At 43.9% G+C, this 27,978-nt stretch overlaps 1 protein-coding gene and 1 long non-coding RNA gene across 2 annotated transcripts; one reads left to right on the plus strand and one right to left on the minus strand.

Annotated features, from left to right (window-relative positions):
* Window positions 1-129: 129 nt before the first annotated feature.
* LOC118386676 (14-3-3 protein zeta-like) lies at window positions 130-27,935 on the minus strand. Its single transcript, XM_035774404.2, has 6 exons — window positions 27,768-27,935; window positions 26,438-26,914; window positions 7,843-7,966; window positions 5,258-5,421; window positions 4,897-4,992; window positions 130-2,748 (listed from the first exon to the last, which is right to left on the minus strand). The coding sequence occupies exons 2-6, from the start codon at window positions 26,729-26,731 to the stop codon at window positions 2,689-2,691; spliced, it is 738 nt and encodes a 245-aa protein (XP_035630297.1). The 5' UTR covers window positions 26,732-26,914; window positions 27,768-27,935; the 3' UTR covers window positions 130-2,688.
* LOC118386677 (uncharacterized) lies at window positions 19,583-21,441 on the plus strand. The gene is made up of 2 exons (XR_004826267.2): window positions 19,583-20,493; window positions 20,985-21,441. It is a non-coding gene; the product is annotated as an uncharacterized LOC118386677 (long non-coding RNA).
* Window positions 27,936-27,978: the final 43 nt, after the last annotated feature.

Consider the following 27,978-nt stretch of genomic DNA (forward strand, 5'->3'; position numbering starts at 1 on the left):
GGCCTCCTCACATCGCTTGAACGGTTCTTCTCTCAGAGCGCCATCGGAAATGAGACCCTGGTCTCAATGGTGTTAAAGGTTAATACATATATACATTTAATCAATTCAACAATGTATTCTCACAAAATGTTTATGGTTTATAAAATGTCATGTTTATTAACGTTACATAGATGTTCCGTAGGCGATTACACATTTTTCACAAGAGTTTGGGGACGACAATCAACGGTTAGCAAAGAAAACCACAAAAGTGGTCCGAATCTCTAAAGACAATCACTGGACAAACCACACACCCTCTAACATGTGCACAAACCTGCAATGAAAAGTACTAAGCAAAAACAAATGGGACTCTGTGTATGCAATATTGATTCCCATTCCAGTGTACATTGAAAAATGGGCATGCATTACTTGTCATTTCACTTGTTTTGTCTTCATAAAGTGCCACCTTTTTACTGTCAGACATGCTAAAAAGTAACACATGGTCACCTCAACGTTGAATAATATAATAACTAGGAAGGAGTTGTTGCGACCTCCGAAAAGGGAGAGACCTTGTAACAAGAGCCCATGTTTAGCACATGCTCTGCTGAGTCTGCATCCCAAATAACACGTATATAGTGCAATACATTTGTCCAGAGCCCTAGGGGCCATGTCAAAAGTAGTGCACTAATATAGGTAATAGGGAGGCAACCACTGGCTGGACAACCTCAGCAGCTTCATACAATACAGGTGGCAGGAGTATTCAAGTTACCATACAACCTGCATCCCAAACAGCACCCGATTTCCTTCATAGTGCACTACTTTTGACAAGGGCTCTGGTCAAAAGTAGTGCATAATAAAGGGAACAGGGTGCCATTTGGGACAAAACCAACATGACAGGTTGGCTTACATGGTCCAGCAGGTGCTGGCAGATGCAACTACCTTGCAACCTTTTTTGGAAGACCAAACCGTGGAGGCACGCCAGAATAGCTGTAAAATTTGGGTCAGCTTGACATTTCTTTCCCTCCCCACCATATGCCCAGACTGCTCCATGCTCGCTGTTTGCAAATGGTCTTTCATAATGTACTAAATAGATCTTTCTGGACACACACACACATATATTTATTTGGACAGTGAAGCAAAACATTTAATTTGGCTCTTCACTCCAGCAATGAGGACTTTGAAATCAAATATTTTGGATTGGAAATCAAATGTTTCATACTATGCGACAGCACAGAATGTCACCTTTTATTGCATTTTTTATTCAATATTTCTTTAACTAGGCAAATCAGTTAAGACAAATTCTTATTTACAGTGACGGCCTACCCCTTATGACGCTGGGCCAATTGTGCTCCGCCCTATGGGACTCCCAATCGGCCGGTTGAGATACAGCCTGGAATCAAACCAGTGTCTGTAGTGACGCCTCTAGCACTGAGATGCAGTGCCTTAGACCCCTGCGCCACTCGGGCGGTCTATTTTAGGCTTTTTTTCACTGTATAGAAATGAAAGCACATTATGTATCTAGTCCCCCTATTGTAAGGTGTCATAAGTATTTAGACAAATTCACTTAGTGTATTAAATGTAGTCAAAAAGTGTAGTATTTGGGCCCATATTCCCAGCACGCACGGACAACACCAAGCTTGGGACTACCCATTGGTTAGATGCAATTGCAGTTTGATTTGGTTGTTTCAGATTATGTCGTGCCCAATAGAAATGGTAAATAATGTATTGCGTAATTTTATAGTCACTTTTATTGGAAGTAAGACTAGAATGTGTCTGCACACGTCTACATGAATGTGTGATTACGGATAATCATGGCTAATGATGAGTGGGAAAGTTAGATGCATAAATATCATACCCAAAAGAAAACCCTAACCTCCACTGTTATTGGTAATGGTGAAAGGTTAGAATGTTTTGGGGGTATGATCTTTCAACATTATTAACAATTCAGTCATGATTATTCGGAATCATGGTAGCATCAACATTAATGTAGAAGTGTTCAGAAACATATTCTTATTTACAATAAAAAGTGACCACAAAATGACAACACATTATTTACCATTCATTTCTATTGGGCACAAAATGATCAGAAACAACCAAAACTATTTGCAAAGTCAGAAGCTTGATGGAGACACTGCTAGGACTATGAGACTAAATACTAAACTTTTGACTAAATGGAACACCTATTAGTGATTTTGTCCAAACACTTTCCAAGAAGTACATTCATTTCTAAACGGTGAACCCCCCCCAAAAAGGAAAGTCTGTACCGTTGTCCCATAAAACATTTGATCTCAAATCCAAAATGCTAGAGCACAGAGCAAAATTACAAGTTTTAGCATCACTGTCCAAATATATATGTACGGGAGTGTACATACACATACATCCTATATTGTCATGTTGGACAGACAGTTAATGTTGATGTTAAAGTGAAGCGAATACTTTTCTACAGCAGAAACTGCACGTCAGGAAGGTCGGGGCAAACACAAACTCAGGAATGGCGATATTATTTACTTTAATTTAGCTTTTATTCATACCAAAACTCTGAGTCGTGGTGAAAACAAAAATTATTTAAATTTCCCACATACTGACAGCTCCTCGGTAACGACAGGCGTTCATTACTAGAATCATTTCGAGTGGAACAATAAGGAATGAAGTGTAAAATATTTTTGGGGGTCTTTCTCTTTTTTTTCTTGGCGAGGAAGGACAGGGAGCATCTCAGTTCTCTCCTTCCTCTCCAGTCTCTGGCTCATCTGCTGCATTATCAGACGTCCATAGCTGAAACACACAAGACAAAAAAAACATTAACAATGCACTGACCATAAGCATTTCAGAAGTCACCATCTAAAAATTTGATCACTTTGTAGGTCACTTTGGATAAAAGTGAAGCTAAATGGTATATTATACATTCTGCTCACACTGCCCTACCCTGTGCTCTGACCTCTTTCTCCCCTCTCTCTCCAGATGAAATCTCGCGTCTTGTGACGGCCGGCCGCCCAACAACCTGCCCGCTCGACCCTATCCCCTCCTCTCTTCTCCAGACCATTTCCGGAGACCTTCTCCCTTACCTCACCTCGCTCATCAACTCATCCCTGACCGCTGGCTACGTCTCTTCCGTCTTCAAGAGAGCGAGAGTTGCACCCCTTCTGAAAAAACCTACACTCGATCCCTCCGATGTCAACAACTACAGACCAGTATCCCTTCTTTCTTTTCTCTCCAAAACTCTTGAACGTGCCGTCCTTGGCCAGCTCTCCCGCTATCTCTCTCAGAATGACCTTCTTGATCCAAATCAGTCAGGTTTCAAGACTAGTCATTCAACTGAGACTGCTCTTCTCTGTATCACGGAGGCGCTCCGCACTGCTAAAGCTAACTCTCTCTCCTCTGCTCTCATCCTTCTAGACCTATCGGCTGCCTTCGATACTGTGAACCATCAGATCCTCCTCTCCACCCTCTCCGAGTTGGGCATCTCCGGCGCGGCCCACGCTTGGATTGCGTCCTACCTGACAGGTCGCTCCTACCAGGTGGCGTGGCGAGAATCTGTCTCCTCACCACGCGCTCTCACCACTGGTGTCCCCCAGGGCTCTGTTCTAGGCCCTCTCCTATTCTCGCTATACACCAAGTCACTTGGCTCTGTCATAACCTCACATGGTCTCTCCTATCATTGCTATGCAGACGACACACAATTAATCTTCTCCTTTCCCCCTTCTGATGACCAGATGGCGAATCGCATCTCTGCATGTCTGGCAGACATATCAGTGTGGATGACGGATCACCACCTCAAGCTGAACCTCGGCAAGACGGAGCTGCTCTTCCTCCCGGGGAAGGACTGCCCGTTCCATGATCTCGCCATCACGGTTGACAACTCCATTGTGTCCTCCTCCCAGAGCGCTAAGAACCTTGGCGTGATCCTGGACAACACCCTGTCGTTCTCAACTAACATCAAGGCGGTGGCCCGTTCCTGTAGGTTCATGCTCTACAACATCCGCAGAGTACGACCCTGCCTCACACAGGAAGCGGCGCAGGTCCTAATCCAGGCACTTGTCATCTCCCGTCTGGATTACTGCAACTCGCTGTTGACTGGGCTCCCTGCCTGTGCCATTAAACCCCTACAACTCATCCAGAACGCCGCAGCCCGTCTGGTGTTCAACCTTCCCAAGTTCTCTCACGTCACCCCGCTCCTCCGCTCTCTCCACTGGCTTCCAGTTGAAGCTCGCATCCCCTACAAGACCATGGTGCTTGCCTACGGAGCTGTGAGGGGAACGGCACCTCAGTACCTCCAGGCTCTGATCAGGCCCTACACCCAAACAAGGGCACTGCGTTCATCCACCTCTGGCCTGCTCGCCTCCCTACCACTGAGGAAGTACAGTTCCCGCTCAGCCCAGTCAAAACTGTTCGCTGCTCTGGCCCCCAATGGTGGAACAAACTCCCTCACGACGCCAGGACAGCGGAGTCAATCACCACCTTCCGGAGACACCTGAAACCCCACCTCTTTAAGGAATACCTAGGATAGGATAAAGTAATCCTTCTCACCCCCCCCCCCCTTAAAAGATTTAGATGCACTATTGTAAAGTGGCTGTTCCACTGGATGTCATAAGGTGAATGCACCAATTTGTAAGTCGCTCTGGATAAGAGCGTCTGCTAAATGACTTAAATGTAAAAAATGTAAATGTAATACATGTGCTCCACTTAGGTCAAATCATTTCAAACCCCTATAATCATAGCTAATCATTCACATATTGCACTGCTTGAGATTAAAACACTAAACTAAGTCGCACATACACTAGAGGGGGTTGCAGTCAGTGCCTGTGTTGGTCAATGGATGTAGGTGGGATGTGTCCAATCATGTCACTCGGTGGAGGGTGGGCAGATGTGGTGCAGCATTGACCAATCTCGTGGCTCTGTGGAGGGAGGCAGGAGGGTACTTACTGTGAGGTTGTCTCTCAGCAGCTGCATGATGAGGGTGCTGTCTTTGTACGAGTCTTCGCTCAGTGTGTCGAGCTCAGCGATGGCGTCATCAAAGGCCTACGAGCACCCACACAAATAATAAAATGGTTGATATACGCATATGAACAAGGAGATGAAAGGTAGAGAGAGAGGGCATATAATACATATCTGTCCCTGTATAGTGCGCACAACATAATGGCACCCTATTCCCTATATAGTGCACTTCTTTTGACCATATGGGTCCCGGTCAAACCATATGGGTCCCGGTCAAAATAAAGCACTATATAGGGTGCAGAGTGGGATGCCGCCAGTGTGGGCTTCTGCATTGTGTCATTTTCCCGACCTGTTTGGCCAGTGAGCAGGCCTTCTCTGGGGAGTTGAGGATCTCGTAGAAGAAGACAGAGAAGTTGAGGGCCAGGCCCAGGCGGATGGGGTGAGTGGGCTGCATCTCCTTCTTGCTGATGTCAAACGCCTCCTGGTAGGAGTCTTGAGAGTTGGATATTGTCTCTGTGGAGAGGAGGGGGGTAAAGAAGGAATAATTAAGATAGAGCTCTGACTCTAAAAACATTCTCTATGTCCCAAATGGCACCCTACTCCTTATATAGTGCACTACATTTCAGGCCCATAGGCTCAAAAGTAGTACACTTCATTAGGGATAAAGGCGCTATTTGGGACAAACCAATGGTCTCGGTTTCATTTCCCAACCTTTGTAAAAATGTGACTTTGGTCAGGAAGTCATGTGTCTCTAGGAATCCATCACTGCTCCAGATGGCATCACTTTCCTTTCCCTGCTCTGGCCTGGCCACTGTTCTGACAATTGTCAGCCTATCTGAAAGTGTTTCTGAGAGCTATGCTATATGAGATAATGGGCTTATAAATATCCTTTGTTGAGCACCGAAGCCACAAATAGTGCCCTGGCATTAAGAATAACAAAGTACCGGGGGCTCTAAGGCACTGCATTGCATGCAGTAGTGCTAGAGGCGTTACTATGGTCCCGGGTTCATATCCCGAGCTGTGCTTACTACAACCAGCCATGGTCGGGAGTCCCATAGGACGGCGCGCAATTGGCCCAGCGTCGTCCGGGTTAGGGGAGGGTTTGGCCGGTGGGGCTTTACTTTGCTCATCGCGCTCTAGCGACTCCTTGTGGAGGGGCCGGGCGCCTGCGGGCTGACCCCGGATACCAGTTGAAAGGTGTTTCCGCCGACACATTGGTGCAGCTGGCTTCCGGGTTAAGCTGGCGGGTGTTAAGAGCGGTTAACCAGGTCATGTTTCGGAGGACGCATGATTCAACCTTCGCCTCTCCCGAGCCCGTTGGGGAGTTGCAGCGATGAGACAAGATAGCAAAAAATTGGGGAGAAAAAGGGGGTAAAATAGAAAAATATATATATAAAATAATAATTAAAAAGTACCAAATAATCCCCTGATATGATCCATGTGGACCTAATTGCAGAGTGCCTGAAGTGGCTGCCAAAATAAGCCAGCAAGCGTTATGCTACTAACTGATTAGACCTAGGCCAACATTTCAACTGTTTTGTAGCTGGTGCCAGACATCCTCCCTTCCCCGTTTCAACCCCCTCCATCTTCAATTGGGGCAGAGAGGGAGGGAAGAGACCCCCAGGGAGGGAACATTCATATACCCATCTCCACGTTCAGAGCCCAAACTAACTCAGCCTGCAATAAATCAACAAACTTGAATCCCCTGAAGCGAGAGGTCTGGATGGCACTCAAACACACAGAATGTATTTAGATAGAGGGTGATGCATGCTTGAGTAAACGCTTGTTAAATACCTTCAAGGTCTATAATGATTTGAGGGGAAACAGGAAAACAAAAACAGATGTCCTATCAACACATACGGTCTGACAACAAAACAAAAGAGAACTGATGAGCATCCCAAATGGCACCCGGTTCATTTCCCATCTAGTACACTATGGTTGACCAGGGTCCAGGGCTTTGGTCAAAATTAGTGCACGAAAGAGGATAGGGTTCCATTTGGGACGCAGAGCTGCTGTCCTCCCTGGTATACTGTCTGCTCTACAACATAACCATCATTTCATTTCATGGTCAGACTACAACCTCATAAGCCCCTGTAATCCTTTCTACTACAATAAAGTTCATGCTTTTATCCACTGTAAACTCCAGTTAAAAGGGAGGGACAGTGGGAGCTAGGGCCAGGAATTGACACGGACCTCACGATACGATATTATCACCATACTTAGGTGTTGATAAGATATGCATTGCGATTCTCACGTTTCTAGATGTTTTGCGAATTGATACTATGATTTGATGTGCCAAACATATTGCTCACTACATGTCTGCTGCAGAGGGAGAGGAGAAAACTAGTTTTGATCAGTCAGGGAAATAAGTGCTGAAAACATGTTGCTCACTATTTAAAAAGAAGATGGAGAACAAGTTATAGGCTGTTGGGCTCCCAAGTGGCTCAGCGGTCTAAGGCACTGCATCTCAGTACTAGAGGCTGTATCACAACTGGCCATGATTGGGAGTCCCCTAAAGACTGGGTTAGGGTTTGGCCAGGGTACGCGGTCATCGTAAATAAGAATTTGTTGTTAACCGGCTTGCCTAGTTAAATTTAAAAATACCGCCGATTTGGTGCAGGTACAGCAAACTAGCGCTAGCTAACACTACCTACACTAGCCAAAAATAAATACATAAAAAATGTTCACAAATTGAAACTTGGGAGTCAAATATCGATATAATATCATCCAGAAATATTGTGATACGTAACTATCAAAATCCCCCCCCCCCGAGAGAAAGAATCTGAGTCCCAAATGACAGCCTATTCCCTATATAATGCAATACTTTTGACATAGGCCCTTAGAGAATAGACATGGTCCGTGTTCAAAAGTAGTCTACTATATGGGGAATAGGGTGCCATTTGGCACTGATAAGTCCAGAGGACCAGTACTTACCCTTCTTGTCATCTCCGGAGGCCACCTCAGCCAGGTATCTGTAGTAGTCTCCCTTCATCTTCAAATAGAACACTTTGCTCTCCGCATTGGGAGCATTTTCAATCAAATATTTGCTCAGCAGCCCCTGAGGGAGAAAAACCGACAGGAGGAGAGTTAATATTAATGTGAAGAACTATTTGAGACGCAGGTCTGCGTCGTCTTAAATAGCACCCCATTCCTTACATAGTACACTGGGGCCCTGGTAAAAATGTGTGCACTATATAGGGTGCCATTTGGGACACATGCCATTTGGGACACGTCCCAACTCATTTTGTACAGGCAGGATTCCATGACAGGCCACAGTTCAATAATTAAAATTGGAGGGAGAACATAATTGGAAGAAATGCTTAGAAGTTGTAACTTCAAGAAAAATAGTATATTTTTCATTAATATGATCTGCTTTGAAGAGGAGAAAGAAAATAGTGTGGCATCCAGAGAGGGAGTGCTTCTTCAGCAACGGGAAATATAATTTACAAAAAGGGAAAAAAATCAAATGTGATGGACTCCTTCCTTTGGCCAATGGTGCAGGATGACTCGGGTTAAATAAAACCTTGGACATTATTTTTTGGAGTTACATTCTCGTAAACATACCAAAACACTCTGCATGGTTATCGCACATATAAAACATTGAATGAGTCCCAAATAGCACCCGATTCCCAGAATTGGTCAAAATTAGCGCACCATATAGGGTGCGATTTGGGACAAACCGCTATCAATTATTGTAGCTGTACTTTGTTGACTTATCCGTTGCCTCAGATTGTGTGCTACTCCCACAAACAGATTGTGGTGGCATTTACATGCACATAACACTGGTACGAAAGAATGAGCACTCCACAACCAGCTTCCTGTGTAAACCGAACAATCGTCCACTTCCTCTTAATAAGGGCACGCTGCTTACAGCAGTAGACAGAGTCCTACCTAGAGACCACGTGTGTTAGGTAGCCTGTTCCCACATACGTTTGTGCTCGTCTACTCCATAATTGTTATCGTCGAGTCAATCGTGTTCGGCATGGCAGTGAGTGACAGGTAGTTGGCATGACAGCACAAACTGGCTCTAGACCACACGTGTGGTAAGCAGTTATCAGCTCCCTGCACCTGCGGAGGTCAGTACTACAGCATGGTGAGGCCAATGTTCAGCCCCAAGGAGGGAGCCAAGGAGGGAGGCAGGGAGGAATTACAATGACATAGTGTTTCATCTGTGTAGTGGGCGAACCCAGAAGACACAGTGAAAGATGCGGAGGCATAGAGAACTCAGTGAAAGGCTTGAGGGAAGGTGATACCAACTGCAGGCCGCAGTTAATGCTGGCTCTCTAATACCTGATTATCAGCTCGGCATGGGTGTGACGACAATCTGACAGCCTGGGTGAGACGCTTGGTGACAGCACTGACGCACAGGCAACTACACATGCCAGAGCACAGCACTGACATACAGGCAACTACACATGCCAGAGCACAGCACTGACATACAGGCAACTACACATGCCAGAGCACAGCACTGACGCACAGGCAACTACACATGCCAGAGCACAGCACTGACATACAGGCAGGACTGTTACGATGACCATACTACAACCACACTGGCAGTCACGAGCCATGACCGCAGTCAAATTCCATGTGACTGTTGAGTCATGGTAACTAGGCTTCTCCAAAACGGCGCTCTACTTGGCTGGTATTAAACGAACCGGGGAAAAGCGTCCTCCATTCGCTATTCAAGTGCATACAGATGTCTTTTTTCCCCCCACTGCCCCTGTTCCAACAGGCTCATGATAAATAACTCATTTCACACATTATTTAGTGTATGTAAAGACAAGATTATATTGAGAATAGTCTGATGGGTGAGAATATCATCACTTGATGCCTAGCGTGTGCAGTCTAAGGCAAGAAAAAGCACATGCATTTTTTTGCAACTTTTTCTAATCATAGTCACATGCATTACGTAGCCTAGACCATAGGCCTATATGTTCTGTATAATAACTGAAGTGGACAATATATATATATATATATATATATATATACACACACACACACACACTGCTCAAAAAAATAAAGGGAACACTAAAATAACATCCTAGATCTGAATGAATGAAATATTCTTATTAAATACTTTTTTCTTTACATAGTTGAATGTGCTGACAACAAAATTACACAAAAATTATCAATGGAAATCAAATTTATCAACCCATGGAGGTCTGGATTTGGAGTCACACTCATAATTAAAGTGGAAAACCACACTACAGGCTGATCCAACTTTGATGTAATGTCCTTAAAACAAGTCAATGAGGCTCAGTAGTGTGTGTGGCCTCCACGTGCCTGTATGACCTCTCTACAATGCCTGGGCATGCTCCTGATGAGGTGGCAGATGGTCTCCTGAGGGATCTCATCCCAGACCTGGACGAAAGCAGGTCTGGGGAACGGGCGGGCCAGTCCATAGCATCAATGCCTTCCTCTTGCAGGAACTGCTGACACACTCCAGCCACATGAGGTCTTGCATTGTCTTGCATTAGGAGGAACCCAGGGCCAACCGCACCAGCATATGGTCTCACAAGGGGTCTGAGGATCTCATCTCGGTATCTAATGGCAGTCAGACTACCTCTGGCGAGCACATGGAGGGCTGTGCAGCCCCCCAAAGAAATGCCACCCCACACCATAACTGATCCACCACCAAACCGGTCATGCTGGAGGATGTTGCAGGCAGCAGAACGTTCTCCGTGGCGTCTCCAGACTGTCACATGTGCTCAGTGTGAACCTGCTTTCATCTGTGAAGAGCACAGGGTGCCAGTGGCGAATTTGCCAATCTTGGTGTTCTCTGGCAAATGCCAAACGTCCTGCACGGTGTTGGGCTGTAAGCACAACCCCCTGTGGATGTCGGGCCCTCATGGAGTCTGTTTCTGACCGTTTGAGAAGACACATGCACATTTGTGGCCTGCTGGAGGTCATTTTGCAGGGCTCTGGCAGTGCTCCTCCTGCTCCTCCTTGCACAAAGGCGGAGGTAGCGGTCCTGCTGCTGGGTTGTTGCCCTCCTACGGCCTCCTCCACAACTCCTGATGTAACGGCCTGTCTCCTGGTAGCGCCTCCATGCTCTGGACACTAAGCTGACAGACACAGCAAACCTTTTTGCCACAGCTTGCATTGATATGCCATCCTGGATGAGATGTACTACCTGAGCCACTTGTGTGGGTTGTAGACTCCGTCTCATGCTACCACTAGAGAGAAAGCACCGCCAGCATTCAAAAGTGACCAAAACATCAGCCAGGAAGCATAGGAACTGAGAAGTGGTCTGTGGTTATCACCTGCAGAACCACTCCTTTACTGGGGGTGTCTTGCTAATTGCCTATAATTTCCACCTGTTGTCTATTCCATTTGCACAACAGCATGTGACATTTATTGTCAATCAGTGTTGCTTTCTAAGTGGACAGTTTGATTTCACAGAAGTGTGATTGACTTGGAGTTACATTGTGTTGTTTAAGTGTTCCCTTTATTTTTTTTGAGCAGTATACATACATACATACATACATACATACAAATTAACAAAATCGAGCACACAGCCATGCAATCTCCATTATCGAACATTGGCAGTAGAATGGCCTTGCCGAAGACCTGACTTTCAACGTGGCACAGTCATAGGATGCCACCTTTCCAACAAGTCAGGTTGTCAAATTTCTGCCCTGCTGGAGCTGCCCCGGTCCCTCCTGCAGCAAAGCACCCCCACAACATGATGCTGCCACCCCCGTACTTCACGGTTGGTATGGTGTTCTTCGGCTTGCAAGCCTCCTCCTTTTTCCTCGAAACATTTATATTTTTGTTTCATCAGACGAGAGCACATTTCTCCAAAAAGTACAATCTTTGTCCCAATGTGCAGTTGCAAACCGTAGTCTGGCTTTTTTATGGCGGTTCTGGAGCAGTGGTTTCTTCCTTGCTGAATGGCCTTTCAGGTTATGTCGATATAGGACTTGTTTTACTGTGGATATAGATACTTCTGTACCGGTTTCCTCCAGCATCTTCACAAAGTCCTTTGCTGTGGTTCTGGGATTGATTTGCACTTTTCGTACCAAAGTACGTTCATCTCTAGGAGACCGAACCAGTCTCTTTCCTGAGCAGTATGACGCCTGCATGGTCCCATGGTGTTTATACTTGCGTACTATTGTTTGTACAGATGAACGTGGTACCTTCAGGGATTTAGAAATGGCTCCCAAGGATGAACCAGACTTGTGGAAGTCTACAATTTTTTTCTGAGGTCTTGTCTGATTTCTTTTGATTTTCCCATGATGTCAAGCAAAGAGGCACTGAGTTTGAAGGTAGGTCTTAAAATACATCCTCAGGCACACCTCCAATTGACTCAAATTATGTCAATTAGCCTATCAGAAGCTTCTAAAGCCATGACTTCATTTTCTGGAATTTTAGGCCTTGAAATACATCCACAGTAGAGGTCGACCGATTAATCGGAATGGCCGATTTCAATTTTTCATAATAATCGGAAATCGGTATTTTTGGGCGCCGATTTGCAGATAAATGTTTTTTTTATACCTTTATTTAACTAGGAAAGTCAGTTAAGAACACATTCTTAATTTCAATGACGGCCTAGGAACGGTGGGTTAATTGCCTTGTACAGGGGCAGAACGACAGATTTTCACCTTGTCAGTCGGGGGATCCAATCTTGCAACCATACAGTTAACGAGTCCAACGCAATAAAGACCTGCCTCTCGTTGCACTCCACAAGGAGACTGCCTGTTACGCGAATACAGTAAGCCAAGGTAAGTTGCTAGCTAGCATTAAACTTATCTTATAAAAAACAATCCATCATAATCACTAGTTAACTACACATGGTTGATGATATTACTAGATATTATCTAGCGTGTCCTGCGTTGCATATAATCTGACTGAGCATACAAGTATCTAAGTATCTGACTGAGCGGTGGTAGGCAGAAGCAGGAGCGTAAACATTCATTCAAACAGCACTTTCCTGCATTTTGCCAGCAGCTCTTCGTTGTGCGTCAAGCATTGCGCTGTTTATGACTTCAAGCCTATCAACTCCCGAGATTAGGCTGGTGTAACCGAAGTGAAATGGCTAGCTAGTTTGCGCGCGCTAATAGCGTTTCAAACGTCACTCGCCCTGAGCCTTGGGGTGGTCGTTTCCCTTGCTCTGCATGGGTAACGCTGCTTCGAGGGTGGCTGGCTGTTTTCGTTGTGTTGCTGGTTCGAGCAAGGAGAGGGACGGAAGCTATACTGTTACACTGGCAATACTAAAGTGCCTATAAGAACATCCAATTGTCAAAGGTTAATGAAATGCAAATGGTACAGAGGGAAATAGTCCTATAATAACTGCAACCTAAAACTTCTTACCTGGGAATATTGAAGACTCATGTTAAAAGGAACCACCAGCTTTCATATGCTCTCATGTTCTGAGCAAGGAACTGAAACGTTCACTTTCTTACATAGCACATATTGCACTCTTACTTTCTTCTCCAACACTTTGTTTTTGCATTATTTAAACCAAATTGAACATGTCATTATCTACTTGAGGCTAAATTGAATTTATTGATGTATTATATTAAGTTAAAATAAGTGTTCATTCAGTATTGTTGTAATTGTCATTATTACAAATAAATAAATAAATAAAATAAAAATCGGCCGATTAATAGGTATCGGCTTTTTTGGCCCTCCAATAATCGGTATCGCTGTTTAAAAATCATAATCGGTCGACCTCTAATCCACAGGTACACCTCCAATTGACTCAAATTATGTCAATTAGCCTATCAGAAGCTTCTAAATCCATGACATAATTTTCTGGAATTTTCCAAGCTGTTTTCCAAGGCACAGTCAATTTAGTGCATGTAAACTTCTGACCCACTGGAATTGTGATACAGTGAATTATAAGTGAAAGAATCTGTGTGTAAACAATTGTTGGAAAAAATTACTTGTGGTTGAAAAATGAGTTTTAAATGACTAACCTAAGTGTATGTAAACGTCCGACTTCAACTATATTAATATCAAATAATGCCACAGGAATTACAGGCAAATCTTGTCTGCTAAATGGACTAGTGTAACCCACAGCCATCTTCTGAAATGGGCAAAACTTTTTTCATATCATGTTTCTTTATACCTGCCTAAAATAAATAATGGATTAATTGTTATGGTATAAACTATATTAAAACAAAATGTAAAAATACTTTTTAAAAATGTGGATGTTCCAGATGTCTACATCAGTGGCTCGTAGCCTATGCGTGGAAGCCAGGAGATGCTAAACGTTTATGTTAATTAACGTTAAATTACCGTGAGACTGGCAGTTATTTGCATGACAGTTACCACCTGACAAAATGTAATGATCGCCACACGTACAGGCAACGACACCTGCCCCACAGGCAACTACACCTGCCCCACAGTACTGATGTACAGGCAACTGACAAAACACAGTGTTTTGTCACATACACCAGAGATCTTTTCACATTGTCAGCTTGGATATTTGAACCAGCGACCTGTCAGCTACTGGCCCAATGCTTTAACCACTAGGCTACCTGCCACCCACCCTCACTACACCTATACAACCAACTGTTCACAGTGAGTGTCCCATGACATCATACTACTGCTGTAGAGATGCACAGAGAGGGGAGATACTTTGGGATTTTGGGAATGAGGCCCTTTAGAGTCAGATGAACTCGTGGATATCTTGCAGTTTGGAGGAAGTCAGCATGCAGTTGGAAGGAAGTTGCTAACTAGCGGTAGCGCAATTGCTAGCAACTTTCTTCAAACGGCACACAGAGACCTAAAAATGGTATTCATGAGTTCATCTGACTGGGAAGTAGATAGAGGGCCTCATTTCCAAAATCCCAAAGTATCCGTTTAATTGTACAGCTTAACTGAGGCTTGTTCTGAGAAGTCACATGCTCCCACATGCACACACTTAAGCCACGCAGCAAACCCAGGAAATGGGCTGAACTGGCAGCCATTTCCTCAGAGTGAAATCGTCACCACAAACATCCTTAGAGAGGCACTCCTCCATCCTCAGCAGCCACACCGCAGAACGTGTGTGTGCGCACACGCGCGCAGCAGGTATGCGTGTGTTAGCAGGTCAGTGAAGCAGAAGTCCTCAAAGGCTCATGGCATGATTCAGCACCTCTAACTGAGCATTTTACAAGGCAAAATAAAAACCTCATAATTGGGCCTGACAGTTATTGTGGAGAGCTCACTTAGACTCCTCAAGTGAACATGCTGGGTTTTCATTTTATTTAACTGGGCAAGTCAGTTAAGAACAAATTCTTATTTACAATGACAGCCTACACCGGCCAAACCCTATGGGACTCGCAATCACGGCCGCTTATGATACAGCCTGGATTCTGCCTGGATTGAATTTCTCTCTCATTTCTCTGCTGCCATCCTCTCTATGAGTGTCCCAAATGACACTTTATTTCCTATATAGTGCACTACTTTTGACCAGGGCCCAAATGACTCAAAAATAGTGCACCACTTAGGGAATAGGGTGCTATTTGTGACAGACTATTTCTTCCAGTTTGATCTTATCCCTGGTGGGAGGGTGGGAATCAGGACAGAATAAATATTTTCTCTTCCTATCGTCACCAGCAACCTTCACAGATAGAGGGGAGGAATTTGTAAACCTCCCTACCGCCTCCCAACAAACATGTGCTCAGACATTCAGTATGCGTCCCAAATGGCACCCTATTCTCTATATAGCACACAACTTTTGACCAGTGCCCTATGGGTGATGCACTATCAAGGGAATAGGTTGCCATTTGGGACACATCCATTCAAACAGAGCGCTGGGGCACGGTCATGTCGTCAACACTTAGCCAACGTTGACTTTCACCCTATACCACAAGTGTTAGTCACTGACCTCCCTATGCACCTGAACAACCAAGTAGCAGGAGCACATGAAATAAAGTGAAAGTAGATGACAATGTTGACGCTGTAGTGCCATACTGTGACCACTGAGCTGGATTCTTTCCATAGCCTAGCTACATTTAAACGGTCATCTGACCACAGCAGATGGCATATCCCCGTTATTCATGGTGACGAGAGCAAATTAACAGTGTCACTAGCACAGACAAAAACTAAACGCTTCCAGACCCCTTTTATTTTGACTTACACCATTTAACCCATTGCACATCACACAGTACCAGAAGCAGCATATTACGCAGTCATCATAAACATTGGTCAAGTCAGTATCCTTATGGGTTTGTATGGGTTCATGAACAGCTTACCATAGGTTACACAAATCCAGCCTGCTCCCAGATCTGTTTGTACTCTTGCCAACTCCATGCATGTGGGTAAAGAGATCATTGGAACGCAGAACGTGGGGGATAGAAGGGCGCCGTCATTGGCACCCATTCAACAAATCTACCAAAATGGATATTCGTGAAATCAGTCATGATTTCTGTGATCTAACAGGTTAATAAAATCCCATTTGGATATATTTGTCTGTTTTCACTGTATAATACTTAGAAGTTGTCATTTTAGGGTTTAGAGAAAAGGGGGGGGGGGGGTCTGCTAAATGCTAACTCCCATTCATATAAGCTGGTAGCAAAGCTAGCATATAGAAATCAGTGATGGTAGTTGAAGCCGTTAAGTGAAGGCGAATGCAGCCGATTGGTGACGATGACACGAACATGTATTGGGGTTGACATCATTTTGAGGGTTCCTGAGTGGCACAGCGGTATCACAACCCACCGTGATCTGAAGTCTCATAGGGTGGCGCACAATTAGCCCAGCGTCGTCCGGTATAGGGGAGGGTTTGGCCCGGGGTAGCCCGACATTGTAAAATAAGAATTTGTTCTTAATGGACTTGCCGAGTTAAATACGTTTTTTTTTTTTTTTTATAAATAAACATCTATACAAGAATTATACTCAGATTTATACCCCAACATAGTGTGAAATAGACAACCAATTGCTAAATGTAGGCTAATTTGATGGGCGGCGGTGAGGAGATTCTCAATCTATCTCCCACAGGGGGGACACATGGTGGCATTGTCAATGGAATTTGACCAAAACAATGACATATTTACCAAACATGAAATGACAATGAGTTGGCGTGACAGCACAGACAGATAGGCAATACAAATCACCTACTGTACCCAATGTGTGATAACTTGACCAGACAAACATCACTGTCCCTGCGTGTACCCACTACCTAGAATATGTAATAGCACACATACTTATGTAATACGAGGCTGGAGCACCAAGGCACGAGCCCACAGGGCACTAACAGATGGCCAATGCAGATTTAGAGCACACAGATGCTGCTCAGCCAGTGTGCGAACTAGCTCAGTGTTGAGCCTGCCACACCAAAACACTAGGCTGCATCCTCAATGAACATCCGTGTCTGTCAGGGTTACAGCTTCCTTTACACACAGGACAGGAAGTGACACAGCAGGACGATGTGTTATTTAAACAGAATATTTTGTTGTTCTTTATTTGACAGGTATAGCTATAGAAGGGTGACATAGGATGAAGGGTGGAGACTGGGATTGAACCCTGGTCTCCAGTGGGGAGGCGTGTACATGTGGCTTGTGCCGAGAATATTGCCCACTTGACCATGGTCCTGCATGCCATATAGAGTATACCAAACATTAAGAGCACCCACCATCAGAACAGCCTCAATTCATCAGGCATTCCACAGGGATGCTGGCCCATGTTGACTCCAATGCTTCCCATAATTGTGTCAAGTTGGCTGGATGTCTTTTGGGTGGCGGACCATTCTTGATATACACGGGAAACTGTTGAGTGTGAAAAGCCCAGCAGTGTTGCAGTTCTTGACACAATACGGTATACCTGGCACCTACTACCATATCCCATTCAAAAGGCACACATTCCATATCTCAATTGTCTCAAGGCTTAAAAATATTTATTTAACCCATCTCGTTGCCTTCATCTACACTGATCGAAGTGGATTTAACAAGTGACATCGATAAGAGATCATAGCTTTCTCCAGGATTCACCTGGTCAGTCTACGTCATAGAAAGAGCAGATATTCTAATGTTTTGTACACTCAGTGTATGTAGGTTAAGTTAAGGGCCTGTGCGGATGAGAGCTTGGCTTGCTTCGATGAACAGCCTGACACCCCCATCACAGCTCAGATCAAAAGGGTGTATGTGTGCGTTGAGGGAACTGCAAGACTGGAGTTAGGAATCACCTGAATAGATGGTGGACCTGTCTGGATTACTGGTAATCTGCTTTAATCCACCAGGGAGCTAGATCTAAACCTCATCCACAAGAAATACTATACAACTGAACTTTTCCTCCATCACCAAACACCTAGAATTAAGTGTGTACTTCACAATTGAGTATAGAGAACAACTGTATAGACCAACATACAGTACCAATCAAGCACACCTACTCGCTCAAGGGTTTCTTTATTTGTACTATTTTCTACATTGTAGAATTGTAGTTATTTCAAAACTATGAAACATATATGGAATCATTTAGTAACCAAAAATATCTTAAACAAATCCAAATATATTTTCTATGAGATTCTTCAAAGTAGCCACCCTTTGCCAAGATGACAGCTTCGCACACTCTTGGCATTCTCTCAACCAGCTTCATGAGGAATGCTTTTCCCTTGTTGGCTGCTTTTCCTGCACTCTGCGGTCCAACTCATCCCAAACCATCTCAATTGGGTTGAGATTGGGTTGGGTGATTGTGGAGGCCAAGTCATCTGATGCAGCACTCCATCACTCTCCTTGGTCAAAAAGCATTTACACAGCCTGGAGGAGTGTTATGGGTCATTGTCCTGTTGAAAAACGAATGATAGTGGGACTAAGCGCAAACCAGATGGGATGGCGTATCACTGCAGAATGCTGTGGTAGCCATGCTGATTAAGTGTGCCTTAAATTCTAAATAAATCAGACAGTGTCACCAGGAAGGCACCCCCACACCATCACAATTTCTCCTCTATGCTTCACGGTGGGAACAAAACATGTGGAGATCAACCATTCACCTACTCTGCGTCTCACAAAGACACAGCGGTTGGAACAAAAACAATCATTAAGGCCTGATTCATAAGGCCTGATTCTTAACAGTTGATGTTGAAATGTGTCTTTGACTTAACCTCTGAGACATTTACTTAGGCTGCAATCTAGGTGAAGTTAACTAATGAACGTATCCTCTGCAGCAGAGGTAACTCTGGGACTTCCTTTCCTGTGGTGGTCCTCATGAGAGCCAGTTCCTCATAGCGCTTGATGGTTTTTGCAACTGCACTTGAAGAAACTTTCAAAGTTCTAGAAATGTTCTGTACTGACTGACCTTCATGTCTTAAAGTAATGATGGACTGTTGTTTCTCTTTGTTTATTTGAGCCGTTCTTGCCATAATATGGACTTGGTATTTTACCAAATAGGACTATCTTCTGTATACCACCCCTACCTTCTCACAACATAACTGATTGCCTCAAACGCATTAAAAAGAAAAGAAATTCCACAAATTAACAAGGCACACCTGTTAATTGAAATGCATTCCAGGTGAATACCTCATGAAGCTGGTTGAGAGAATGCCAAGAGTGTGCAAAGCTGTCATCTTGGCAAAGGGTGGCTACTTTGAAGAATCTTATATAAAATATATTTGGATTTGTTTAAGATATTTTTGGTTACTAAATGATTCCATATATGTTATTTCATAGTTTTGATGTCTTCACTATTATTCTAAAATGTAGAAAATAGTAAAAATAAAGAAAAAACCCTGGAATGAGTAGGTGTGTCTAAACTGTTGACTGGTACTGTATGCTCAGGGCTAGTGTGTCTTTGTTTTTGCATTATTTAAACATGTTTCATTATTTGAGACTAAATTGATTTTTATTGATGTATTATATTAGGTTAAAATAAGTGTTAATTTGGTATTGTTGTAATTGTCATCACTACAAATAAATAAAACAAAATCGGCCGATTAAATCGGTATCAGCTTTTTTGGTCCTCCAATAAATCGGTATTGGCGTTGAAAAATCACAATCGGCCGACCTATACTATCAGCCGACCTATACTACTACCTGGTCAAAAGTGCCCTATATAGAGAATAGGGTGCTTTTAGGGATGCAACCCACACTGTTCTGAGGGATAAACTGAAAAATACAGCTACGCTTCACACAAACATCTCTGTCCTATTTAAAGCATGATGGTGACACATATATACAGAGGGTTATGGAGCTGGTTGAGTAAGTTAACAATAAAGAGTAGTACTATATATGGATGAAACGGTTACCGGTTTCACGATAAACCACAGTAAAATTCCTGACGATTAGTATTGCCTTTTCAATTATCATTAAAACCGTGTTTGATTACCGCGGTTTGAAAAACTCACGGTAAATACTGTCCAGCATCAACCAAAGTTAGCAACAGTCTGACGTAGGCGCAGCACGCAACGTGGCGTCATGTGAAACATGGCGTAAGGCAGTGACAGCACTCGGGAGATGTTTCTGCCTTCTAAGAGGACCAAATCTGAAGGGTGGTCATATGTTGGGTTTTACGAAAGTGCTTAGGGAAACTTAAAAATCGAAGATGGTCACCCTGTCTGCAGAACACGCAACAACAACAAAAAATGCCGCGAAAGGGGGCAACACTTCAAATCTCTTGAGTCATCTTCGTGACCACCACCAACTACTTTATAGGGAATGCTAGGTAAGTTCACTTTTAGCTCAATGCATGATGTGGGACTTCGGAATGGGGGAAAATGTCATGGTTTGTCTGCTAATAGCCTGTCAACAATGTCAATTGAAGCTTTCAGTGTTACCTACTCTTGTAAAAACACTACGCGTTGCTCTGCTGCTGTATGCGTCGTGTGTCTTGCAGACTCTATTCGGCCGTTGCACACGATAACACGTTATGTGGTTTAGTCAACCAACCAACATATTTTGTTCATTTAAAATCCGGCAGACGTCGACTCGGTTGTAAAAGTGTTTCAACAGGAGAAAACTATAGACTCCTGTATTTACGTCAATTGTTGGGCTCATTGTAATTACTATCACTGTCTTCTTAAGACATTTGTATTTATGTCAATTGTGCATTGGGTCATTGCATATACTGAAATGCTACACAGAAGATACTGTGTGTGTATATAATAATAAATAACACCAATAATAATACTACGTTTGCCATTCCCTTGTTTACAGAGTGGGCGTGCAAGCAGGCAAACCCAGTGATGCTACTGGTCCCTCATCTACAGTTGTAACACAGACACTCGAGCAAGCATTTTTTTTTAAAAGGCAGGCTGCGGATGCACCCACATCAAAAACAAATGCTCAAGACCTCACTACAGCCTTTTCATACTACATTGCAAAGGAGATGATGCCATTTCAAAAATTGTTGAGAGGCCTGGCTTTGAGGCTGATGAAGGTTGCCGTGCCTCACTACAAAGTGAGTGCTACTAATTTTATTTTTGGTTTCTTTATTTGGATTTGCTTACTTCAGGTTGTGTTCGATTAAACCTGCACTGGGGAAACTTACCTCTCATGGCCACATAGTGTCATCTTTAATGTTATTAGTTTAATGTTTATGGACACAAAGTGCATTGTGCTGCTAATTTTATTTGTTGTTTGTTGGTTTTCAAAATAAAACTTGGTGAAATTATTTGAGTGTGTCTATCAGTACTTTTTGAACATTTCCACACATTTTAACAATACAGCGATAATACTGATAACAGTGATAATTTCGGTCACTGTAATCGTGATATGAAATGTTCATACGGTTTCATCGAGTACTATACACACACACACAAACTGAATAGTGAGCCAATGGGAAGGTCATGCACTAACTAATGAGAATGTCAGTCTTGCTTTACGCTTTAGGTGAGTATGTCAAGAATGCAGTTGACAGAGACACCCTTCAGGGTGTTGCATGAGTCTTCTACGACTGGGTCCTGGTCAGATAAAGCTTCTGCTCTTTTCTATCCATAGAAAGGGGGGGGGGGGGCAGCTATGATTACATTAGTCAATCATAAAGAGTAGATCATGCTCCAGTGGATAAACTGGCCACTCCTGGAACAGGCAGAATTAGAAGTTAGCCCATAGTATCGGCACACCTTGGTGTTAAACCGTGTCTTTTAAAGTGGATGAACATTAGGGGGCTGTGGCACCGGCAAGTAATCGGAGAGAGATTACAGGTACCGTCTGTCACCATGGCCACACCCACTTAAGCCCTGCAGGCAGGAGTAAGAATAAACTCTCCCATAGTGACAGTAGATAAGACATCAATGCAAACAGGTCAGGCAACTTCCAGACGACACTAGGATTCTGTCTGAAATAGCACCCTGTTGACTACTTTTTACCAAAGCCCTATATGGGGTGAATAGTGTACCATTTGAGATGCAGCCACAGCCCTTCTGTATAACAAAGAACTGAGGGACAGCAAAGGCCACAGGATCCACCATCATCTCATTGGGTTGGGGCATATGACCAGCCCATGACAGCTCATGCTACAGTTGATCCCCAAAATAGTGTCACTGAGTCATTCAATACAACATGGGGATCAAGGTGTGTGCTTAAAATTTGCTCAGTTGAACAGGAAATGTATAGAACAAGTAAAAACCTTCCTGTATAAAACCAGGATTATGGCAGTGCAGTCACTTGCTAATATTATCAGTACCACAACTGCTAAGTATTATTGTAACGTGTCATTGTGGACCACTATTGTTTTCACTATATATTTTACATCTTGGGGATGTCATTCGAAAACATAATGTTAACTTTCACTGCTATGCGGATGACACACAGCTGTACATTTCAATTAAACATGGTGAAGCCCCAAAATTGCCCTCGCTAGAAGCATGTTTCAGACATAAGGAAGTGGATGACTGCAAACTTTCTACTTTTAAACTCGGACAAAACAGAGATGCTTGTTCTAGGTCCCAAGAAACAAAGAGGTCTTCTGTTGAATCTGACAATTAATCTTAATGGTTGTACAGTCGTCTCAAATAAAACTGAAGGACCTCAGCGTTACTCTGGACCCTGATCTGTATTAATTTTTCTGCATCGTTTTTGGACAGAAAGTTTCTGATTTTTGCAATGTTACGTAGATGGAAAAAAAGCTGTCCTTGAAATGGTCTTGATATGTTCTTCAAAAGACATGCTTTTGTCACTTCTAGGTTAGACTACTGCAATGCTCTACTTTCCGGCTACCCGGATAAAGCACTAAATAAACTTCATTTAGCGCTAAATACGGCTGCTAGAATCCTGACTAGAACCAAAGAAATTTGATCATATTACTCCGGTGCTAGCCTCCCTACACTGGCTTCCTATCAAGGCAAGGGCTGATATCAAGGTTTTACTGCTAACCTACAAAGAATTACATGGGCTTGCTCCTACCCATCTCTCAGATTTGGTCCTGCCGTACATACCTACACGTACGCTATGGTCACAAGACGCAGGCCTCATTGTCCCTAGAATTTCTAAGCAAACAGGTGGAGGCATGGCTTTCTCCTATAGAGCTCAATTTTTATGGAATGGTCTGCCTACCCATGTAAGAGACGCAAACTCGGTCTCAACCTTTAAGTCTTTACTGAAGACTCATCTCTTCAGTGGGTCATATGATTGAGTGTAGTCTGGCCCAGGAGTGGGAAGGTGAACGGAAAGGCTCTGGAGAGACGAACCGCCCTTGCTGTCTCTGCCTGGCTGGTTCCCCTCTTCCCACTGGGATTCTCTGCCTCTAACCCTATTACAGGGGCTGAGTCACTGGCTTACTGGGGCTCTTTCATACCGTCCCTGGGAGGGGTGCGTCACTTGAGTGGGTTGAGTCACTGATGTGATCTTCCTGTCTGGGTTGGTGCCCCTTGGGTTGTGCCGTGGCGGAGATCTTTGTGGGCTATACTCAGCCTTGTCTCAGGGTGGTAAGTTGGTGGTTGAAGATATCCCTCTAGTGGTGTGGGGGCTGTGCTTTGGCAAGGTGGGTGGGGTTATATCCTTCCTGTTTGGCCCTGTCCGGGGGTGTCCTCGGATGGGGCCACAGTGTCTCCTGACCCCTCCTGTCTCAGCCTCCAGTATTTATGCTGCAGTAGTTTATTTGTCAGGGGGCTAGGGTCAGTTTGTTATATCTGAAGTACTTCTCCTGAACCTATTCAGTGTCCTGTGTGAATTTAAGTGTGCTCTCTCTAATTCTCTCTTTCTATCTCGGAGGACCTGAGCCCTAGGACCATGCCTCAGGACTACCTGACATGATGACTCCTTGCTGTCCCCAGTCCACCTGGCCGTGCTGCTGCTCCAGTTTCAACTGTTCTGCCTCATTATTATTGGACCTCGCTGGTCATTTATGAATATTTGAACATCTTGGCCTTGTTCTGTTATAATCTCCACCCGGCACAGCCAGAAGAGGACTGGCCACCCCACATAGCCTGGTTCCTCTCTAGGTTTCTTCCTAGGTTTTGGCCTTTCTAGGGAGTTTTTCCTAGCCACCATGCTTCTACACCTGCATTGCTTGCTGTTTGGGGTTTAAGGCTGGGTTTCTGTACAGCACTTTGAGATATCAGCTGATGTACGATGGGCTATATAAATACATTTGATTTGATCGTGTCTAGATGCTCCAACATCCCCACTGGAGGCCCAGTTCACATACTGCTGTTTTGCCTCATTTGATCTGGCATATCAAACTCAAACAGCCAAGCCAACTAAACATCAGTCTACCAAGTAGAGCCCATTATTATGTGGACATTTGCTGTGCCCTTTGACTCAGAACATATGACTGTTCTGTTGACAACCCTAATAAAACTATTCAGTGAAATGTAAAAAGAGGAAGAAAAGAGGTCCTGCCTGCCTTTACGGCCTGTGCCTGCAAACCATACAGGGCATTCGGAAAGTATTGACACCCCTTCACTTTTTCCACCTTGTGTTATGTTACAGCCTTATTCTAAAATGGAATCTTCAATCTACACACAATAACTGAAAATGACAAAGTGAAAACAGGTTTTTAGAAGACAGGATTGTGTCGAGATACAGATCTGGGGAAGGTTACACGAAAAAATCTGCAGCATTAAAGCTCCCAAAGAACAGTGGCCTACATTCTTAAATGGAAGAAGTTTGGAACCACTAAGACTCTTCCTAGAGCTGGCCGCACGGTCAAACTGACAACTATCTCTGCAGCATTCCACCAATCAGGCCTGTATGGTAGAGTGGTCAGACTGAAGCCACTCCTCAGTAGGCACATGACAGCCCGTTTGGAGTTTGCCAAAAAAGCACCCAAAGGCCTCTCAGACCATGAGAAACAATATTTTCTGATCTGATGAAACCAAGAATGGTCACGTCTGTAGGAAACCTGGCACCGCGGCAGGGACTGGGAGACTAGTCAGGATCGAGGGAAAGATGGAGAGATATCCTTGATGAAAACCTGCTCCAGAGCGCTCAGGACCTCAGACTGGAAGTAGAACCTTCGCCCCAACAGGACAACAACCCTAAGAGCACAGCAAAGACAACACAGGAGTGGCTTCGGGACAAGTCTCTGAATGTCCTTGAGTGGCCCAGCGAGAGCCCGAACATGAAACCAATCGAACATCTCTGCAGAGACCTGAAAATAGCTGTGCAGTGACACTCCACATCCAACCTTACAGAGCTTGAGGGGCTCTGCAGAGAAAAATGGGAGAAACGCCCCAAATACAGATGTGCCAAACTTGTAGTGTCATACCCAAGAAGACTCAAGGCTGTAATCGCTGCCAAAGGTGCTTCAACAAAGTACAGAGTAAAGGTTCTGAATAATTGTTTTTAAAAAAATATCTAAAAACTGTTTTTACTCTGTCATTATGGGGTATTGTGTGTAGATTGATGAGGGGAAAAAACAATTGAATCCATTTTAGAATAAGGCTGTAAAATAAAAATGTGGAATTGGTCAAAATGTGGAAAGGGTCTGAATACTTTCCGAATGCACTGTATTGATTGTGAGCAGCAGTGGAAAGGGGAGGTCATTCCACTGCACCACTGTGGCTCAGATAATCAATTGGTGCAGCCTTTCTGCATAGTTTCAGATAAACATCACACCAATAGAAGCACTGCAATGTTAAAGTCCAGGAATGAGGGGCAGCATTGCATTAGTGGAAACTAACACTGTTCTCAGGTTTTAGCTAGATACTGTATATGTTTGAGTCGTGTCTGAGACCATTTTTGCATTTTAACCTGCCACATTAATTAGCCTAACCTGCCACGTTACTTTTCGTAGAAGGTTAGAATAATTGACAACCGGCAGACCCAGCCAGAGAACAGTCTTGGTCTCCACTAATGCACTACAGCAAACAGAGGATTTATAGGACTGTTCTATTTTGCACTACTAGTAAATAGATTGTCATAAAGAGGGAGGACACAGTCAGTCAACCAAATCATCTCATCTCCAAAGAAAAAAAATGGATGACAGCTTCTTTCTCTCTCCTCGGCCTCACAGACACAGTGAGAATTTGTTGATGATTCCATCTATCAAGAAGCTTTTTATACCACGATTGACCATTTATTGACCCCCACAAATGGTTTATTGTGGTCGTCACAGACAGTCTGTCCTCAATTACCAGCAGAGAGTGGACTGGGTAAATCAAATTTGGTTCTCTCAAAGCCATACATGCCCACTCATTCTGGCTGACGGAAAAACATTAACTCACCAATACGTCGTTGCAGATGTCTCGCAACTCGGTCTCCACCTTATTCCGGTACTCCTTCACCATCTGAAGCTTCTTGTCGCTGCCCTCGGTCTTCTGCTCGATTGCGGAGATGACCCGCCATGCTGACCTCCGGGCCCCGACAACGTTCTTGTAGGCAACCGAAAGAAGATTTCTCTCCTCACACGACAGCTCTGCCCCCTTCTCAGTTACCTCCTTCATGGACGAAGCCATGTCGTCGTAACGCTCAGCCTGCTCCGCCAGCTTGGCTTTCTGAATCAGCTCTGTTTTATCCATATTTATGTGTTATTTGATGTTCAAACTGTCGCTCGCAGATGCAAATAGAGTCCCAAGAGAGCGGAAGGAATGGGACAAAGATGTGGGGCTAGATCGTGTAGATAGATTGTGTAGAACGATAAGATATTTATAATCGATGGACAGGTGAATGGAGGTACAGGTATGTTATCCAGACAGGGACACCTGGGGAGGAAGATTAGAAGATTGTTTAGGATGGTCAAATCTTGCACACAACTTGTAGTGATGAAGTTGGTTGGTTGGTTCGTTCACCTTTTACAAAAACAAATATATTAAATATTTGACTTGTTAATATAACATTAGCTAGCTGGGAAACAGTCCTGGCTTGACACAAATTACTCCCGACTACTGCACACAGCTTTCACTCTCAGCATCAAGCCAACCCACTGTCAACTCAGTCATGGTCGTGAGCGACCCAGTTCGGTGAAATGGCACTAGCCAGACAATATTGTGTAACCTTCCCGCTTCCCCAATACTACAGTAACGTTAGTACTTTTTAAAACGTATGATGCCAATGTGTGTTAGTTAACGTTAGCCAACCATCTGCAGCGTAGCCTAGCCAGGCAGATGTAGTCTGCTAACTAACGTTAGCTGGCTAAAGTAACATAACTACTCTTCTAACTAGCTAATGACGTTAGATAGTTATAGTGTACTAGTAAAATTGTTGGACGGATATGTTGTAATTCACTTGACTTGTTCAAGAGCTTACTATATAATACTATGTTACAACTTATGCCATCTCGTTTACAAGCAAGTGTGGTGGTTTGCCCAACATCCAAATTTGATTGCCTAACAAACTAACGTTAGCTGGATGGCTGTCTGGCTGCAGTAAATAGCACGATACCGAATATTTTTTCTGAAGCACTGGCAGTGGCAACCACACACCGTAAGCTAACAAGCCATAGATAGACAGTTTACATTTCCTTACACGATTGGAACAATCGAACTTGATCTTAAATATAGTAACCAAGCTACACATTAATTTCCACGATATAAAGAAGAAGGAATATTTCCCAACCTTTAGTTCGCTCGGTTGTTCCGATCAGCCACTCCAAGGAGATACACTATGAGCTTCGGGCAGGCGAAAAAAATCTACGCCTTCAACCAAACATGGCCAAAGGGCGTGTCTAACAAAACAATAGCCCTATGAGAACCGGTCTTTGAATCGGAATTACCCGTCATCGTTCAAAACAAGAACTAATAGGACGATAGGGCGGGGAAAGAAGGAG

The sequence above is a fragment of the Oncorhynchus keta genome, chromosome 8, assembly GCF_023373465.1.
Source record: "Oncorhynchus keta strain PuntledgeMale-10-30-2019 chromosome 8, Oket_V2, whole genome shotgun sequence".
NCBI lineage: Eukaryota > Metazoa > Chordata > Actinopteri > Salmoniformes > Salmonidae > Oncorhynchus > Oncorhynchus keta.